Source organism: Talpa occidentalis, unplaced genomic scaffold (assembly GCF_014898055.3).
Source record: "Talpa occidentalis isolate TD23 unplaced genomic scaffold, MPIMG_talOcc4v2.1 talOcc4.2, whole genome shotgun sequence".
NCBI classification, from domain to species: Eukaryota; Metazoa; Chordata; class Mammalia; order Eulipotyphla; family Talpidae; genus Talpa; species Talpa occidentalis.
The window spans coordinates 39,996,192-40,014,130 of NW_023602073.1; the positions used below are offsets into that span (position 1 = coordinate 39,996,192).

Consider the following 17,939-nt stretch of genomic DNA (forward strand, 5'->3'; position numbering starts at 1 on the left):
TAGAGAAGTTGGTTAAATGTGGTAGGAGACATTTCCTGAATGCGAGCCTGTGTGAATTTTAGGAGGCAAGGAGCAAAAAGAAAAAAATAAAGTTATCATTAGTATTGGCCCCAAGAGTGGGAGGAGCCATGAGACTATAGGATTTTGAAACCATGTCAGTGGAGACTTGGAGCCCCCGCTTTCCCTTTCCATGTCTTTGCGTAGTTTCATTAAGGCTTCCACATTTTGTTCTACAATCCCTGACTCACTGATACAGTAACAACATTCTTCCCTGACGAATAGGCAGGTGCCCCCTTATCAGTTTTTAACAGGTCCAGAGCCCACCGGTTTTGGAGTGACCTGTGCCAGGGAGGGGAGCTGTCTTTTAAATGATGCTAAAGACACAGAGGTTTTTTCTAAGGAGGTATCTATCCTTTCACCGAAATGTTGGAAGTGCGGGAATGAAAGCTGACAAGGGCATCAGTTTTCTAGCAGGGGTAGCTGTGACTGGAGTCCCATAGGGGGACTGAGAGTTGGGGAGTCTGGCAAGCAGCGTCCGTTATCTTGGTCATAGTGATATTGAGATTAATTGGAGCTGCTGCCAGTAGAGGCCTCTGAAGGGAAGCGCAGAGGAAACAAGAGGAGGTATTAGTCCCAAAGGAGTCAGTCAGGAAGGGCAGAGTGTTTTGGATTATATGAACCCAGGTTGAGGGTGTCTCTGTCTTTTCTGATGATGTTAGCTGATTTTGTAGGACTTGCTCTGAATGGAGGATGTCCTGGGAGACTTGGACTGTGGCATATTGTGTCGGGACATATTCCCTTGAGACGGACAATGTTGCCACTGGGTAGGAATGCCAGCCAGTGTACCCTGTGGCTTGGATTCCCTGTACCCAGCGTAGGTCCCAAGGATCAGAAAAAGATAGTTAACTTAATTCGTATTGAAACCCATATTATGACAGACCAGAGTGAACATTTGACCTTTATCTGGAAGGTACACTGTACATGACAGATAAGGGCACCCCCCATATTCTTTGTAGGAATTCTTACAGTGATCTAAGGTTTGATGGTAAAAGAAGCAAGGAGTTCATAGGGTTGGTAATCAACGAAAGAGTTAGGGTGTGGGTGATGGGTGCTGTGCATCCGGCCTGTGGGCACTCTGCAGTACCCACCAAGTGGGTAGTCTCCATGGATCCTGAGACAAAGGTCTCCCTAACTTTGAATTTCCATACATAGGACACTGGGCTCAGGGAGATTTTGACAAGAAATGCACATCCTAGTAGGACCCAGGTTACAACATGCATAATATTTGTCTTCGGGGGCATGTTTGACCCGAGAGAGATGGTGCCAGGAGGGGTGTCCCAGAAGTGTTACTGCTGTAGGCGTGGTGAGAATGACCGTGTGTGGACCAGTCCACGGAGGCTGCCGTGGCTTTGGCTGAAGCAATTTGAGCAGGACTTGGTCTCCCGGATGCAGTGGTGGGGTAGGTCAGTTGAGGAGGTCGAGATTCAAGGCAGGACTGGGTAAGTGCAGGTCTTCATGTTCCCGGAGCAGTCGCAGAGCTCTCAGGAGAGTTTAGTGAGGTGACCCTTGATGAGCCCATTGGCGCGCTCCACCTTCCCTGAGGATTGCGGGTGGTGGGGAATGTGAAGCTTCCAGGTGATACCCAGAGCCGTGGAGACCTGCTGAGTAATCTTTGAGATAAAAGCTGGACCATTGTCAGATAGGATAGAGCTGGGGAGGCCAAAGCGTGGGATTATGTGGTTAAGAAGGGCCTCGGTTACCACCTGACCCATTTCTCTAGCTGCAGGGAAGGGCTCGACCCAACCTGTCACTGCATCAACCATTGTGAGCAGATATTTAACCTTTTTGTGAGTAGGGAGGTGAGTAAAATCAACCTGCCAATCCTGTCGGGTAAGTGTCCACGCAGCTGGTGAGCTGCAAAAGAAGAAGGTGGGTGAACTCCCCCATGAGGTGATCCACGAGCACAGGTTTGACGATGGGAACTATCTGCCAGACTTTTGCACTCAAGGAGGGTTGAAAGAGCAGACTCAGGAATTGGCGTTCATTAGGCTCCTAAGTCAGAGTGATGGAGGGGACAGATAGGGAATAGGGGCAGGGTCTGCAGCAGAGTCAGTGGTGGGAGCCCTTGCTGCTGCATCAGCCTTGTTATTCCCTGTGGTCACGTAAGAATTGTCCGTGTGGTGTCCTTCACAGTGGATAATGGCGACTTCAGTTGGAAGCTGCAAGGCCGCTAGAAGCTTAAGGATAAGTTTAGCGTAAATGATGGAGGACCTCTTGGTGGAAAGGAACCCACTTTCCTGCCAAATCGCAGCAGGACTGTGAGCCATAAGGAAGGCATATGTTGAATCCGTATAGATGGTGACTTTCTTATGGTTGCTGAGGGTCAGGGCCCCGGTAAGTGCTCTGAGTTCTGCCTTTCGGGAGGTGGTTCCTCCGGGCGGCTTTCCTGCCTCGATGACCTGATCGAGGGTAACCATGGCCTAGGCAGCCCTCCGCTGACCTCGCGCACCTTCGCAAGAGCTGCCGTCTACAGACAGAGCCCAGTAGGCATCTGACAAAGGGGAGTCAGCAAAACCCAGTCTGGAGGTTTGCATTTCGCCCAGGATTTCAGGGCATGAATGAGCGGCAGAAGGGGGGCCAGAGACAGAAGAGGGGCTGGGTTGAGAGAATTAGACTGAGTGAGACTCGCCAGAGGGTTTTCGATAAAGAGCACGTGGGAGTCCTGTGAGCGGGCAGGAGTGAGAGTGGAGAGCGGGCGGGGAGACAGGAGGGCCTGAAGGTGGTGCGAGGAATGTGCTTGGACAGGTCTTCCCAGAGTAAGTTTGAGGGGTTCCCGGGTGAGTAGAGCTGCCGCTGCAGGGCTCTAAGGCGAGGTTGCCAGCCCCTGACAGTGGGATCCGTCTGCTTGGAGAGATAAGCGACAGGACACAGGGCTGGGCCCACAGGCTGGGCCCACAGGCTGGGAAAGGCCGCCTGCCGCAATACCTTGACATTCGTCTGTGAACAGGAGGAAAGGCTTTTCTGGATCAGGAAGGGCAGGGCAGGTGCCCTAATTCTCTAGACTGAGAATCTATAGGATCAGAGAACGTTGAAGAGGGTCCAGAGAGGGGAAGAGTGAGATAAGGAGGATATGTGTGAGTAAAAGGAAGGCCCTGCGAACCTCCCGGGGGATTGGAGACGTCCTTCAGGGGAGGCTTTTGCTGCCTTGTACAGTGGCTTGGCTAGGAAAGCAAAATCAGGGATCCAAAATGGAAGAATCCGACCAAACCTAGGAAGGAAAGGATTTGTTCTGCCGATTCAGGGGAGGGAAGGTCCCGGATGGCCTGTTTGTGGTCCACCGTCAGCTGTTTGGAGGAAGGAGTTAGTGGAAGACCCAGATAGACGGCTGTGGGAACTGAAAGTTGGGCTTTGGACGGGGAGACACGGTATCCTTTTGAGCACAGGAAGGTGAGGAGTTGTGCAGTGTGTTGCTGAGATTGTGGCGGAGAAGGTCTGCAGAGGAGGAGGCCAGCAACATATTGAAGGAGAGTCCAGAAAGGAGATGGACTTACCTGCTACCTTGACTGTTATCCTGGGCTCCTTGAAGGTTATTGGGGTTGATGAGTCCGGGCCTCTTCAGTCCTCAGCTGCCAAACCCAAGACCACCAGTGGCAAGAGTTGCTTGGGGCTGGAAGGACTGGCCCACCACAGCCAGGCGTGGAGGCATAGTCACTTGTCCAGTGACCCCAGATGTTGCAGGTGGGACACAGTCCTGGCAGGGGTTGGGGCATTGTCTGGACCAGTGGCCTTCTTGACCACATTTGAAGCAGGCTCCCAGCGGCAGTCGGTTGGGGGCCATGGGGCCCGTTGTCGTCCTCTGTCGGTGGCAGGTGCTGTGGTGGTTGGAGGAGCAGGGCCTGCCAGTCTCAAGGCAGCTACCAGGGCCTGAGCTTGAAGCCCAGCCTTCTGGTGACTACGGAGTTCCCTCTCTGCCTGTCCTGTTCCTCCCGGTTTTTAAAAACTGTCAAGGCCATATTCAGCAGATCCTGGATAGGGGTTTGAGGACTATCCTCAGCCTTTTTTTTTTTTAAGATTTATTTATTCATTTACACAAGAACCGGGGTACAGGCCAGATACGTGGGAGGGTGAGAGGATTCACCAGAGACAGAGTGGGGAACCAAACAGGCAGACTGAGGAAATATGCTGCTGAGGGGAGGAGTGGGCGCAACAGGAGAGGTCTGCTGTGCCATGTGGGACCCTCGCTGGCTGGCCAGCCGGGATCAAACTGGCACGAGAGCCTCACAGCACAGCGCTTAACCACTGCGCCACCAGGGAAAGCCCCTCAACCTTCTTAAGCTTCTGTGTAATGTCAGGGGCTGACTGGAATATAAAATGGGTAGCCAGAACTGTTGCGCCTCCATTTGAGTCAGGGTCAAGCCTGGTATGGCGCTGGAGCGTCTCCGTCAGCTGGCTAAGGAAGGCAGCAGGGTTTTCTGAGGCAGACTGGGGAATCTCCCTGAGCTTAGCAAAATTTACACTTTTGTGCACAGCTGCTTGGAGACCAGCTAGGAGACAGGTAATAAAATGGTCTTGGTGAGTCCTGCCCCGGGGGCCCTGCCTGTGTCAGTCTGGTAGCCCCACCCCAGCTCTGGGCTGGGAACTGCTGCAGAGCCTGGGGCCATGGTTGTGTCAGTCACAGGGACCTGATCTGCTTGGTCTTGGGCAGACCTAAAAACCTGCTCCCTTTTGTCAGAGGTCAGGGTGGAAGAGAGGATCACTTGTAATCATGGCAAGTAAGGTCACAGGCTTGGGTAAGATAAGGAAACTCTTTGGTGTAGGTGGTGGGATTGTTAGTGAAAGAGCCAAGAAGCTTTTCAGTCTGGGAGAGACCAGACAGAGAGGAAGGACCATGGACCCTAATTCCTCCTTCAGTCCCCGCCACTTCCCTGAGGGGACCCAGAAGAGGACCACCCAGAGCGGGTGTGGCAGCTAGGAGGTGAAAAAAAAGAGGGGAGGCCGGATTGGGGAGCTGGAGGAGGTGAAGACTGAGAACTAGAGGATCAGAAAACGTTGAAGAGGGTCCAGAGAGGGGAGAGTGAGAGGAGTCTCAAGACTTGGAGAGTGTGGCAGGTTTTCAGGAGGGAGGGGCTGGAGGGGGGCACGGGAGCACAAGAGAAAGCCAGCCTGGCCCGAAGGGATCTCTGACCATTTCCATTGCGGTGACAGAACTCTAGGTCTGCAAGGATGGAGAAGTCAAAAGCGCCATGCTCGGCCCGTGGGAGCCATTGTCCAATTGGTATTGAGGCCACGCAGCGCTGCAGTAAAAGATGAGACGCTTAGGGCACATATCTGGCCTAAGCCCCAGGGGACCGAGGTTTGAGAGAAGGCATCTGCCGCGAGGGTGATAGATAAGCTTCAGTCAGAAGTTGGCTCTCAGAGAGAATTTTATTCCTATATTGGTCACACACACACTTACGTTCATACAGGCAAGCCAACCCCAGGTTCCCAAAGTACCTTTGACTGAAGACAGTGGCTGCTACGTGTCTCAGCCGGGCCTTCCACCTAGGTGGAGGTCCTCTGGCTGTGGAAGTCTCTAGGCTCGAGGGCCTGCAGTGCAGATGGTCACGCAGGGTGTTGAGCTGATAGGCCGCTTGTGCCGCTGTCAGGGAGCAGGCCTTCAGGGAGCCTTTGAAATTCATCCTGGGGGTGCAGCCCCCATCCCCCTATGTGTGTGCTGCTGGGGCAGGGCAGCTGCCTTGGGAGCTTTGGAACCAGATCCACCACAGGGCAGAGGAGGTCTGGACCCTCCTCCTTATTGTGGCAACTGAGTCGCCTTCAGGAAGGCTCAGGTTGTCTGATGGCTTTGGAAAGCCTGAGGGTCCAAGCCACAGCTCGGCCCAGAGCCACCTTGCAACCAGGCAGGTCACAGAGCGCCTTGCCCTCCATGCCCGGTGTTGCTGTGCCCCAGGTAAAGCACCGAGGCCCGCCTGCAGGCCTGTGGACCTGGGCCTGTTTCTCCTTAGGGTCACCTCCCCTTTACAGCCAGGGGACCTCAGTGTCTGCTGACCCAGGCAAGTTGGCTTCTCTGAGTTCTGCTCCAGCTGGGCAGTAAAACTCGCCCCACAGACCTGCCTGCCCCCGCATCCTTCCACTGATGCTTGCTCTTCTGCTTTTCCACACCAGGAAGGGCCCAGCCTCACCTATTCAACCTGTGGTCCCCCGGCCAGCTGAGGCTCCCCTCTTAGACTTATAAGCCTGTGGCCACTGGCATCCAGACTCCTGCCCTCCCAGCCTCCCCAGGGTCCATATGGAGGACTCCTGGGCTTTCTGCCCACCCAGGGGGCCCCCAGTGCTCCCTCCAGCCATCCTCTCAGCTCTGCCCTCTCGGGGTAAACAGTGGTATTCCGCCTGTCTTTCTCCATCAGAAATGGTGGTGTCGCGTGGGGCCCGGGGCCCCCTACTCCCGAAGTTGAGGGTGGTCCTGGGCCAGCGGAATGAAAGACAGGGGAGCAGAGAGGAGGGAGCAGGAGGGAGCCGATCACATGTCTGGCTCACGGGTGCACTGTCTGGTGTGTGTGAGAGGCCGGTGAGCGTGCAGGGAGAGGCTCCAGCTCCTGCTCCTGCATCCCCCTCCCTGTCCCCTCCCCTCTCATCCAGAACCCCTGCCCACACCCTCCCCTGCTTCGTCTTCCCTCCCCACCTCCCCCCAGCGCTGCAGCCCAGGCTGCACCTGCCTTCCCAGCTCTCCCCCTTCTCTCCCTCCCCCGTTTTCTCTCTGCTTCTCTCCAGCTGCCAGCTGATCGGGTCAGGCGAGTCCATCCCATCCTGAGAGCCCCAGGGCCCCCTTCGGCCTCTAACCAGACCCTCCTCTTCCTGGGACACCTCTCTTCCCAGGCCTGCCTGGGTGGCTGTTCTGTGACTTGGCCCCCAGCCCCCAAGCCTCCCCCTTCATCTGTGACTTTAGTCTGTTGTGGTGGTGAGCTGACACCCCAGGCATGACCTTGGTGACACTTGTGCCCCCGCTGTGGTATTGCTCCTGCCCTGCTCTATACATGTCTATAAATAACACACACACACACACATTAATGTGCACATCTCTAGTGTTGGGAACCGCTGTGCTGTGCTGTCCTTCTGAGTCTTGTGGCCCAACTACAAGCAAACGCTGTCACCCCAGCCGCCCCCGCCAACACGTGCCACCTCCGACGAGCCTCCCTGCCATTCCCGGCCTGTGCCCATTCAGCACCCCTGCCACCTTCCTGCCCCTTCCCCGAGCATGGGGGTGCTGTCCCGGCAGCTGTGTGCTTCTGGCCGCGACCAGTCCTGCTGTCTCTTGGCTGAGAATGAAACCCATTTCTGAACAATGGGGAGCAACGTGTTGTGTGCTGGCTGTGTTCTGTGGCGTTCAGGGGGAGGGAAGTCTTAAGCATGGGGGCACAGGGGTGCCTGGGATGCCCCAGTCCTTCCCGGGCTGCTCGGGAAAGCACCTGGATGTTAACTGGTCTTCATCTGGACCCTGCTGTGGCCACCAGGGGTAGAGTGCCAGCCTGGAGGAATCATGGGGCCTGGCTGGGGGCCCAGAGAAACAGGGTGAGAGGAGAAATCCTAGGCTGGAAGCCAGTACTCTGGGGTGCTGGTACCCTGCTTTCCTTCCACAGAAGTAGACCAGGTTTCCCAGTCTTGGCCCTCCCGGGGTGGCACGCAGTGGGTGGCACCTGTAGGGCCTGAGAGCTGAGCGGGGTTGGATCCCTGACAGGCAGCCGCAGTGCGCACCTCGCACCCCGAAGCCTGCCCTCTGCTGGCAGGACCCACACCCAGCGCAGCACCTGAGCCCAGGTCCCAGGGCCCGACCACGTGGTGAGTTCGGTTTATTCAGAAACAAAAGTGAAACACCAGGAACCACTCCCTGGCCTTGCCTCCTTCCTCTGTCCTGGGCGATCTATAAATAAGTTTCCTCGATGTCAACTGATTCATAGAAACCTCCTCTCCCAGGGGCCACCGCAGCCTCCGCTGTGATACAGGGGCCGTCTCAGCCCCATGTACACACGTCCCAGCACAGTATGTACACCGCGGGGCGCCCACGCGCCTTCCACCTGGCCTCCACCAGCCACCCCAGCCCGGCTTCTGGCCAAGCCCAGTTTTCCACAGGGTTGGGGGAGTAAGTGTGTACCCCCAAATTGCCTGAGTAAGCCATGCATCCCCTCTATGGGGACTTTTTATTAAAGAAGCAGTGAAGGCCACCTCTGTGCAAATCCGGGGTGGCCTCCAAGATAATCAGGCACAGAGGCCCACGGGACTTTTGTAAAGACAGCAAGTGGAGGCCACCCTTTGTGGACTGCGGTGGCCTCATACCTGCAGGACATTTGAGAGGAGGGAAGGGGAGGCCACCCTTTTGTGGATCGGGTGGCCTCATGCCCGCGGACTTTTGTGAGGGGGCACAGAGGGGAAGCCACCCTTTGTGCATTGGGGTGGCCTCATGCCCACGGGTCTTTTGGGAGGGGGGACAGGGTACCCACCCCTTTGAGAATTGGGTTGGCTTCATGCCCGCGTTTCTTTTGTGAGGGGCGGGACAGGAGAGGCCACTCCTCTGTGGATTGGGGTGGCCTCATGCTCATGGGCCTTTTGTGAGGGGGAAGGAGGAGGCCACCCCTTTGCACATTGGGGTGGCCTCATTCCCACGGGCCTTTTGTTAGCCGGGACAGGTGAGGACACCCCTTTGAGGATTGTGGTGCCCTCATGCCCGCGAAACTTTTGTGAGGGGACAGGGTAACCTCAAGCCAAGACTTGTGTAGTGAGCAGAGCCCCCCCTTAACAGGTGGGTGCCTACAAAATAATCGGGCACACATGCCCATGGGGACTTTTGCTAGGTAGTAGGAGAGGCCTCCCCTCTGCAGTTAGGGATCACCTCCAAAATAATTGGGTGCAACAAAAAGTAAAAAAAAAAAAATAAGAAAAATCAAAACAATTATTGAGTCCAACAAAAAAGTAAAAAAAAAAAAAATTGGGTGCAAAGGCCCGTGGGGAAATTTCAAAAGGGAGCAGGGGAGACCACCCCTTTGTGGATCTGGGTGGTCTCAAATAAACCACTGCTATCTCTTGGCTACACTCTAGACAGGTGTAGGTGCCCACCTGCGCCAGCTGGTATCTCTGTCTGGACTTAGCCCCCATGCCGGGCCTTCAAAATGCTGCCCCACTCCACATGGTTGGGGTAGGGTGGGGGTGGCACGTGGCCCCAAATTGCCTGATATAACCTAGGCCCTCTGCAGGAAGGCCTGGTAAGGATTCAATTGGTCATCAAGGAGCCCCTATGTTGTAGAAGGGAGCCCCTAAATAACTAGTTGGATGTTTCTAGCTCCTTGTCTCTGGAAGTATGAATAGCCCAGAGATTAAGACACAGCCCTGACCTAAGAGGCTAGGGTCTACACCTGTTTCCCCTATTAGATAGGGGAGTTGTTGACCCCTTTTTTAAGCCGAGGGATGAAAAGGACAACTGGGAAGGAGAGCCAAAGGACGGGGGGGGATAGCCTGGGAACAGGGATGGGTTGGTGAGGGCCAGGTGGGGGCAGAGCCCCCGGCCCATGCCGGTGGCCTAGACCACCATTATCTTCACCTTGTTGTCATCAGCCTGGTAGAAGAAGGGAATACACCGGCTGTTTCCAATGGTGACGCCTTCCTGGGGTTCTGCATTTCTTGAAGCAGCTGAATGATCTGCTGCACAGAGGTGTTCTCGAGGGGAGTCAGGCCCAGATGGGCCTCGCCCTGGGTCGGCTGCACGTCGTGGACGAGGCTCACCTCACTCCGTGCTTTAGAGAGACAGAGACAGGATGCTGTGTGCCTGGCGCAGTGTGCTCCTCCTGCCTAGATGCCCGTGCGGGGCTTTCCTCACCTTGGCTGCTGGCAGCGCCAGGCTCCTTGGGGCTAGGCATGCGCTAGTGGGCTCAGCAGCAGGGTTCTGGGCAGGTGCTTGGAGCTTCACCCGCCATTTGTTGTGCACCTCCACCAGCCACAAAACCAGCTCTTGCAGCTCTAACAGCTTCACCTGGAAGCAGAGACACTCAGAAGCCCGCCCTGCCCCCAGCTGCACCACCATGGAGCCAGAGCTCTGACTACCTTCATCTCCTCTTTGTTCTGGGCCAGCTGGCTTATGGACTCCTCCTTCTCTTGGTGCTCCTTCCTCATCACTGCTCTCTGGTCTGGTAGAGAGCAATGTATTCTCCTAGGGGAGGGTGTGTAGATAGCTCAGCTGCTGGGGTCTCCCAGCCTCTGCATAGCACCCCAGCTGCAGGGCACAGGCCTCCCCACTCACCGATGGTGTCAGTCTCTCCAGACATCTGGATACATCGATGCTCCAGCTCCTCCATCCAGTCCTGTAAGTCCACTTTCTCCTGAATGAGCTCGGTAAAGTGACCCTGCAGCCAGACAGTGGGCTCAGGGGCTCAGCAGTGCTGGCCTGCCCAGCACCCAGCCCGCCCAGCCCTCCGGAGAACCACACTGTAGGGTAAGAAAAAACTATCAGGCTTTTCTGCCCTCCCGCCATTTGGATAGAAGACGGAACCCTGTGGTTCTGAATGCAAGCCTGATGCAGGCACCTGGAGTATGCTGTGGGCATAGGTAGATGGGATTCACCTGGGCTAAGATGGGCTTTTAAGGGTGGCGTCCCTGGGACGCCAGCAGAAGCAGAGAAGCGGAAGCAGAACCGAGAGAGCAGAGCAGCAGAGACCACCAGAGAACACCGGAGAGCCCAGAAAGAATGAAGACTTGCTAGGGGCTGGGAGGCCTGTCAGCCTCCAGCCCCCCAGCACCCCTACTTGCCATGTACCTGGTAAATCCCAATAAAAGCCTGCAAAAGTCACTGAGGCTTCCAGGACTCTCTTCTCCTGGACCCGGTCTGCTAGATCAGAAAACCTGCCCCGTGTCCATTCCTTTCTGCCTTACAATTGGCGTAAGTCGGCAAGGTGATCCATGCAGACGGGTATGGAGCCCTCCGAAGACCGGGAGGGACTGAGGAGCAGCAGACAGTGTCTGCCTGTGACAGCGCTGGACGTGTCATGGCGGCACAGGGGATGGAAAAGGTCCGGAAGCTGCGGGATGAGACCTCGCCTGGAGGAGGAGACGCCCGAGAGGACCAGCCAATGATCCCCGAGGCAGCAAGAATCGTCGGGAAGAAAGGACCACGATTCAGAGCTCCCAGTGTGGACAAAGGGAAAAGCCGATGAACTTGGACTAATGGACTAACAATCCCGCCAGAAGGGGAGGACCTTGGCAAGTTTGATATGTTTTGGGGGCCCTGGGGAGATGGGATTGTACACCCCAGAGATGGGAATCTGGGGGTGGCCAGTGGGCCTTGGTGGCCAAAAGCAGCCAGTGTATTGCCCAGTAGCCAGGCAGAGGAGAAAAAGCCAACTGAGAAGGCAAAAGCTGGTGCTAAGTTCGGGAAGCCCTGAGCGGCTGTTAAGCACTGTGTAAGCTAAAGAAGGCCAGTGAGTCTCTTAAAATCACCTGTGGGTGTTGCCCTGTTCATTGCTGAGTGAGGGTGAGGAGCTGAGGAACCCGTCCTTGGGGACGGGCAGGGAACGTGGCTTGTGGTGGGGCCCTCAGCCAAAGAGGAAGGGACCCAAGAGAGGCCGCATGTGGCGCTTGCATCACAGATCCCCGACCCATGTGCTTGTGCAGTGGGCTGGCCTGAGTGCAGGGGCCTGCGTGTCGCATTGGTGGCTATGAAAGCCGAGTGTTGGAGTGACTGCAGACAGAAACCCTGAGGGTTGGGCGATTACCCCCAAAGAGTACAGAATCGCCAACCCAAGAGTGAGTGCATCCTGGGGGTGGATGCAGTGTGTGGCTTGTGGCCGAAGACCCCAGCTGGAGGGGGCCGGAGGCCTGAGGGCTCCTGGCCAGTGACGGCAGATGCCTGAGTGGTTCCCTCTCTCGCATGAGCAGTGCCTTCGGCAGCTGAAGTGGTGGATCATCTACTGGTGCCAACAGTCTTTTGCCCCCAGGTCGGTGCCCTGCCTGGACTTATTTGTGTTCTGTTATATTTCATTGTGATATATTTCATTTGCTTTTGTGGGCCATGGCTGCAGTGTTCATATTCGCCAAGAGAAACGTGTGTATAACTCGTATAGACTGTCTGGCAGGTAAAAGTATCAGGCTTTTCTGCCCTCCCGCCATTAGGATGGAAGACGGAACCCTGTGGTCCCGAATGCATGCCTGATGCGGGCACCTGGAGTAGGGTGTGGGTATAGGTAGATGGGATTCACCTGGGCTAAGACTGGGCTTTTATTTATTTATTTATTTATTTATTTATTTAAAGAACTTTGTGAAGTCAGTCTCTTTTTTTTTTTTTAAAGATTTATTTATTTATTCATACAAACACTGGGTACAGTCAGAAGTGCGGGAGGGTGAGAGAATTCACCAGAGCCAGAGCGGGAGCAGAGCAGGCAGAAGGACGAAGTACACTGCTGAGGGGAGCAGCGGGCGGCAGGAGAGGTCCGCGCGCCATGTGGGACCCTCGCCCTGCGGCCAGGAATCAAACCGGCACCGCGGAGGCTGCGGGCAGCTTCAGAACCCAGCCCTCAACCGCTGTGCCACCGGGAAGCCCAAGACTGGGCTTTTAAGGGCGGCGTCATGGGACGCCAGCAGCAGCAGAGAAGCAGAAGCAGAACCGAGACAGCAGAGCAGCAGAGACCATCAGAGAACGCCGGAGAGCCCAGAAAGAGTGAAGACTTGCTGGGGGCTGGGAGGCCTGTCTGCCTCCTGACCCCCCCAGCACCCTGCCTGCCATGTACCCGGTAAATCCCAATAAAAGCCTGCAAAAGTCACTGAGGCTTCCAGGACTCACTTCTCCTGTACCTGGTCTGCTGGATCAGAAAACCTGCCCTGTGGCCATTCCTTCCTGCCTTACACACACTCACCTGCAGTTTCTCCATGGCTCCCTGAAGGGCCTGGTGGGTCTCCCCAGGCACACTCTCCCCACCATGGCCTCGCGGCTGTCTAGGTCGTCAGGGATGCTTAGCTTTGGCAGGGGGCCCTTGTTCTCTTCCTCCTCCTCCTCACTGCTCAGTCCATTTACTGTTGGGGGGCAGCCAGAGGGGCTCAAAGAACACCTGGGTTCTGAAGCAGCCCTGAGAGCCAGCAAGCTCTGCTCCCTCCTCTCTGTGCAACCCTGCGCCAGCAAGTCCCCAAAGGAGAAGGATCCAAGTTGTCCTAAGGGTGGCTTCCACTCTTGCAAACCCCTCCTCTGCTGAAGTCCCACTCACTTTCTCCAGTCCGAGCCAGGAGGTTCAGTGGGGCCGACAGGAAAGAATGAGAAGGGATGCTGCTCGCAGGTCTTCCTGCTCGGGCAGCCACAGGGTGTCTGGCACTCCAATTGCCCCACCTGTGTTTCCAGCAGCTCTTGGCGGGCCAACTCGACCTCCATCTTGCCCTGCTCTTCTTCGTGCTGTATCCAGTTGACAAGCTGGGTGTTAAGCAGCACCTGCTTCTGCAGGACGTCCTTCTCGTTGGCCAGCTGCTGGTAGGCAGCCACGAGCTTCTGGTAGGCGGCCATGTACTGCTGAAGGTGACTAAGGTAGTGGTCCTGCTGCTGCTGCAGCTCCTGAGCCTCTTGATATTTCTCCTCCACCTGCAGGACGCGGGGGGGTGAGGGCAGGTGGCAGTTGGCCTCCAAATTGTCATTGGAACCCAGCTGCCTCTGCTAGACGCTACCTCAGGGAGACCAGTAGTGACCATCACTACTGACCAGTGCTGCTCAGCACTCCTGGTGACAGGGGATTGGAACCCTACTTGTACTTCTGGTGGACAGTACCTGGCTGAGGTAGACACCACTTGTGGCTACAGTAAGCTCCGTTTCCCATTTGTAAAATAAACCCAAGGTGGTTGCTTACAGAGGCTGAAGTCTCTTGCAATTGTGCACATGGTTGAGAACCACAGTGATGAGTCCCCTACCGGGCACTATCCTTCCATCGGCTCTAACCTGTAGGCCCCTATCGTATGGGGTCTGTATTGCTCCAGCCTTTGGTTTTGACTTTGGGGCTTTTTGGCAGCTCTCTTGTCTTAGAGGCTGGGCAGGTGGGTGCGACTGCGGCCTATCCTGGCATCCCATTCATGCCCTGTGACTACCCTTTTCAGTTGGGATCCCAGGTGATGTCAGAGACACAAAGTGTTAAAACGTTCTTTGTGAGTTGCTGGACAACACCAACAACAAACAGCTCTTTCAGACACGAGGCCCGGAGCCTTTGGTGCTCCTTTCCGGTGATGTCAGACACAGGACTGGAGGCCCAGTCTCTGACAGAGGTCTTCATCCTCTCTTCCTCCCACAGAGGTTGGCTACTGGATGCTGCTTTTCTTCTTTCAGCTTCTGGCCCTCCTTTCTTCAGAGGCCAGGAACAGAGTCTTCCCCTTCTTTCTTTGGAGGTTGGAACGGAGCCCCTCAGCTCCCTCTAACCCTGGCTTATATCACTCTTCAGGGTGTCCCAACATCAAGTCTGGTTGGACCATTTTTCTTTTTTTGTGCAGAAGAACTGGGGTATTGGCCAGAGGTGTAGAGTGAGCAGAACAGACAGACTGACTGAAACACACTGCTGAGGGGAGCAGCCGGCAAGGCAGGAGAGGTCTGCTGCGCCCTGTGGGTCAGCTCCCAGCCAGGGATCAAACACAGGCAGCAGTGGTGATGGTGCCGAGACTTAACCTCTAGGCCACCAGGGAGGCCCTGGACCATCTTCATCCTTGGCTGACTGGACCACTTAGCACCAATCAGCTCATAGCTTCCACCTGATTGGTCCTGCCCATAACCCAGGAAGCATGCAGAAAAGGGCAGTTCTGAGCAGCAACTGTCTCAACGGACTTGTGGTGGAGCAACAGAGTGGAGACCACCGAGGCAACTCCCAGATCTGCACCCACAAATGGGGGGGGGGGACAGGCACTGTGGGACTTTGCCACCTGCCCAGGCCCCTTCCTTCAACTGCAGCAGAACTGCTTTCCAGTGCTCTCTGAAGTGAAGAATGTTGAGGCTCAGCCCTGTTCAGTGAAGCGCAACCCCGGAGCCAAGTCTGGAAAAAGGATGTCTCCACGTCTCCTTGTCTCTGCCTAGTGGCTCAACCTCCAGCGGGGCAGGTGACCTGCAGTCCCGGGAAACCCACCACTCCATGTCAGACCCTGGGCACAGGTGGTCACGGACCTGGCAGGACTGCAGGGTACCAGGTGCCTCCCCAGCCCTGAGTTGGAGCTACCTCTGTGGCCTAAAAACCTCCTCCCGGAGGCCTCTGAGACCTTCCCAGCTGGCACAGGACTTACCAGCTCCTTTAGCTCTGTCAGCTTCTCCTGCAGCTGGCCGAGTTTCGTGGCCAGCTCGCTCTTGGTGTGCTGCTCCATTTGGAGCGTGCCGGTCACCTCCATGTTCTGATGGGACTGGACAGACAGAAGAAACAATGAGATGCCACCCAATGCAGCTTGGAGACCCAGAGCTTGGTGTCCCCTCCCACATCAGGATGAGGTCATCTTCCAGCCCAGGGCACCCCAGGCACCTTACCTTCTTGCCAAGCGCTCCTCTGGGCTCCGGATCCTGATCATCTCCTGCACCCACCCTCTGCCCGGGACTCCCACGTCACCACACATCAGTCTGAAAGGCCAACCCCTCCAGCCTCCAGACCCTTCAGAGCCAACTGCTCCTTCAGTTGCCACATCCCACCTTGCCCCTAGCAAAGTGTCTGCTGCCAAGGGCCCATGGGAGATGGTAAGTGTCCAGTTGATTTTTAAAAGACAGTGGGGGAGGATGTCCCAGTCACTCATCTCTGGTGAACCTCAGGTACTTTGCAGTTCTGCTACAAAACTCACCTGAACCCTTGTACCTGTAACAAAGCCCCCTTTCTCCTAAGCCTGCATTTCCCACTCCCAAGCTAAAATTGAATTCATCACTTTGAAAAATCAACCACTATGTGCATTGTTGGTCTTTGGGGGACATGCCCCTCTAGAGGGCAAGCCCTGTGTGTGTGTGTGTGTGGGGGGGGAGTTTATTGACACTCTCCCGGTAGTACGGGCCACTGAGCATTCACCCTGGAGGCTTGGAAGGCCCAAATCTTTCACACTGCTCTGGAAGCTCTTCCCAAATGACCTTTCACCCTTCACGGTGTATTTCTCTTCTCCAAGATGATAAAGATGTGCGGGAAGGAAAACAACAACCAACCAAGCATTTGAAATAGCAGACATGGACACACCGAGGGTTAATGATGGGAACATAAAATCAGCCAGAGGCCAAGTACCCCAACCAGACAAGCCTCGGGCATGCACGCTGGGAGAGGGCAAGCCAGGGAGGGGGTCTTGGCACGGCCTCACCTTCCTCCTGTCAAATGGGGGGAGCGCTACCCCATTGGAGTGGTTAAGGTCGGACACAGCACCTGCAGAATGTCCTGAATCTACAGGAGGTGAAAAGAGAAAAACAAGGGCAAGGGGAGGAAGAGAAAAGTGACTTAGAGAAGAAAAGAAGGTCAGAGAAAGAAAAAGAGCAGCTCTGGACAATGGATGCCGGAGACAAGGGTGACGGATCCATACCACGGCCTGTGCCATCTTTCAAACGGCCACTCTCCGCCTCGCCTGAGGCAGAAAGCAATGTGAACCAAGAGATGGATCAAAGCTACCAAATCAGGCTGGAAGACACTGATCTGGCCCAACAATATCATCTTCCAGGTGAGGAACCTGAGACCCAGGAAAGATGTGATTTTCCCTGTGATCATCTAGCAAGCAGGTGGCAGAGACGGACTCCCACCTCAGAGGTCGCCTAATCCCAAGCACCCGGGGCTCATCTTTGCCTCCCTAAAGGGAGAGGGTGTCCTCACTGACTGGCTTCCCTTGAGGCTGGGGATGAGAGAAATTGCCAGAGCAAGAAGTCCATAGCGACGCCCTGTACTGAAGGCTCACTGCGCACCAGCCCCGCACAAGGGATGAATGCACAATCATCTCATGGATGCTGCCAAGATTTAAGTAGAACTGTAGCACCCTGACTCACAGGTGGACAAAGAACTTAAACAGTGTCACCCCAAATCAGATCCCCCAGCAGAGCTACTGAGAGGCCGCACTCAGAGCCAGGATTCTTACCCACTTCTTTCATGCTCTTAAACGCTCACTCAGCTGCCCTGGAGCACTCCCTCCCAGGAAGCCTGGCAGAGCAAGACTTACATCTTTTGATGACTCACAACCACCAGAAGCCTTGTCTCTGGCCTATTGCCAAGTGTCTTCTTTTTTTTTTTCTTAACTCCTGCAGGAGACCCCAAGCTGTTTTCCTTTTGGTAGTCTCTCAACTGCAGAGTCTCTCAACTCTCAAAGAGAGTTGAGGCTCACGAGAACTGCAAGCCCCTGTACTCACACCCCACTTTACACGTTAGATTTGCCACCTGACTGCCACCCAGAACTCTACAGGTGCTGTGGGTAGTACCACGCCCCTCCAATGATGACGAAATGGACTGATAACATGGTTTAAAGAAAAAATGTTTAGGAATTTACACTTAGTCTTCAGACTCGAACTTCCAGGATGCCATGAATCAGTAGCTGCAGCGGGCAAAGCCAGCGCAGGGTGGAAAAGCAAGCATGTGAGTACTCAGACATCAGGGCCCTTTCTTATACATGTTACCCATTAACAGCGCTGCTCAAGCTCCTGCACCAATGGATGCTGATGGCAGGAGGCAGTGAGGGGACAGCCAGGGGCACAGCCAGGCACATTTCAGAGCAATCTGTTACAATCTCACTTATGTAGCATATGTACATAATACAGAAGGCTTTTTTTTCTCAAGAGAATGAAGCAGAATTGATGCTTCAGTCGCCTGTTTATCCTGTGGAGCAGAGCAACCCATGTTGAGACGACTGGGGGAAGATTCCCAACTGGGAAGGTCAGTTTGCTGGGATCTGATCCACAGAGGGTAAACAGATCACTCCAAAGAGCACTGATTAGGGGGCACTCTGGCACCTGTGTCATA

At 55.3% G+C, this 17,939-nt stretch overlaps 1 protein-coding gene across 1 annotated transcript; it reads right to left on the bottom strand.

Annotated features, from left to right (window-relative positions):
- Nucleotides 1–9,565: 9,565 nt before the first annotated feature.
- LOC119251236 (golgin subfamily A member 2-like) lies at nucleotides 9,566–15,416 on the bottom strand. Its single transcript, XM_054698110.1, has 4 exons — nucleotides 15,268–15,416; nucleotides 13,352–13,597; nucleotides 9,863–10,015; nucleotides 9,566–9,601 (listed from the first exon to the last, which is right to left on the bottom strand). The coding sequence occupies exons 1-4, from the start codon at nucleotides 15,367–15,369 to the stop codon at nucleotides 9,566–9,568; spliced, it is 537 nt and encodes a 178-aa protein (XP_054554085.1). The 5' UTR covers nucleotides 15,370–15,416.
- Nucleotides 15,417–17,939: the final 2,523 nt, after the last annotated feature.

Excerpts from the sequence above, each read along its gene's own strand:
- LOC119251236 (XM_054698110.1), bottom strand. The coding sequence starts at position 15,369 with ATGGAGGTGACCGGCACGCTCCAAATGGAGCAGCACACCAAGAGCGAG. Across the intron at positions 10,016-13,351 it reads AAGAGCTGCTGGAAACACAG|GTGAAGCTGTTAGAGCTGCA; the intron begins GTGGGGCAATTG and ends CTCTGCTTCCAG. Across the intron at positions 9,602-9,862 it reads TGGCGCTGCCAGCAGCCAAG|GCTGATGACAACAAGGTGAA; the intron begins GTGAGGAAAGCC and ends TTCTTCTACCAG.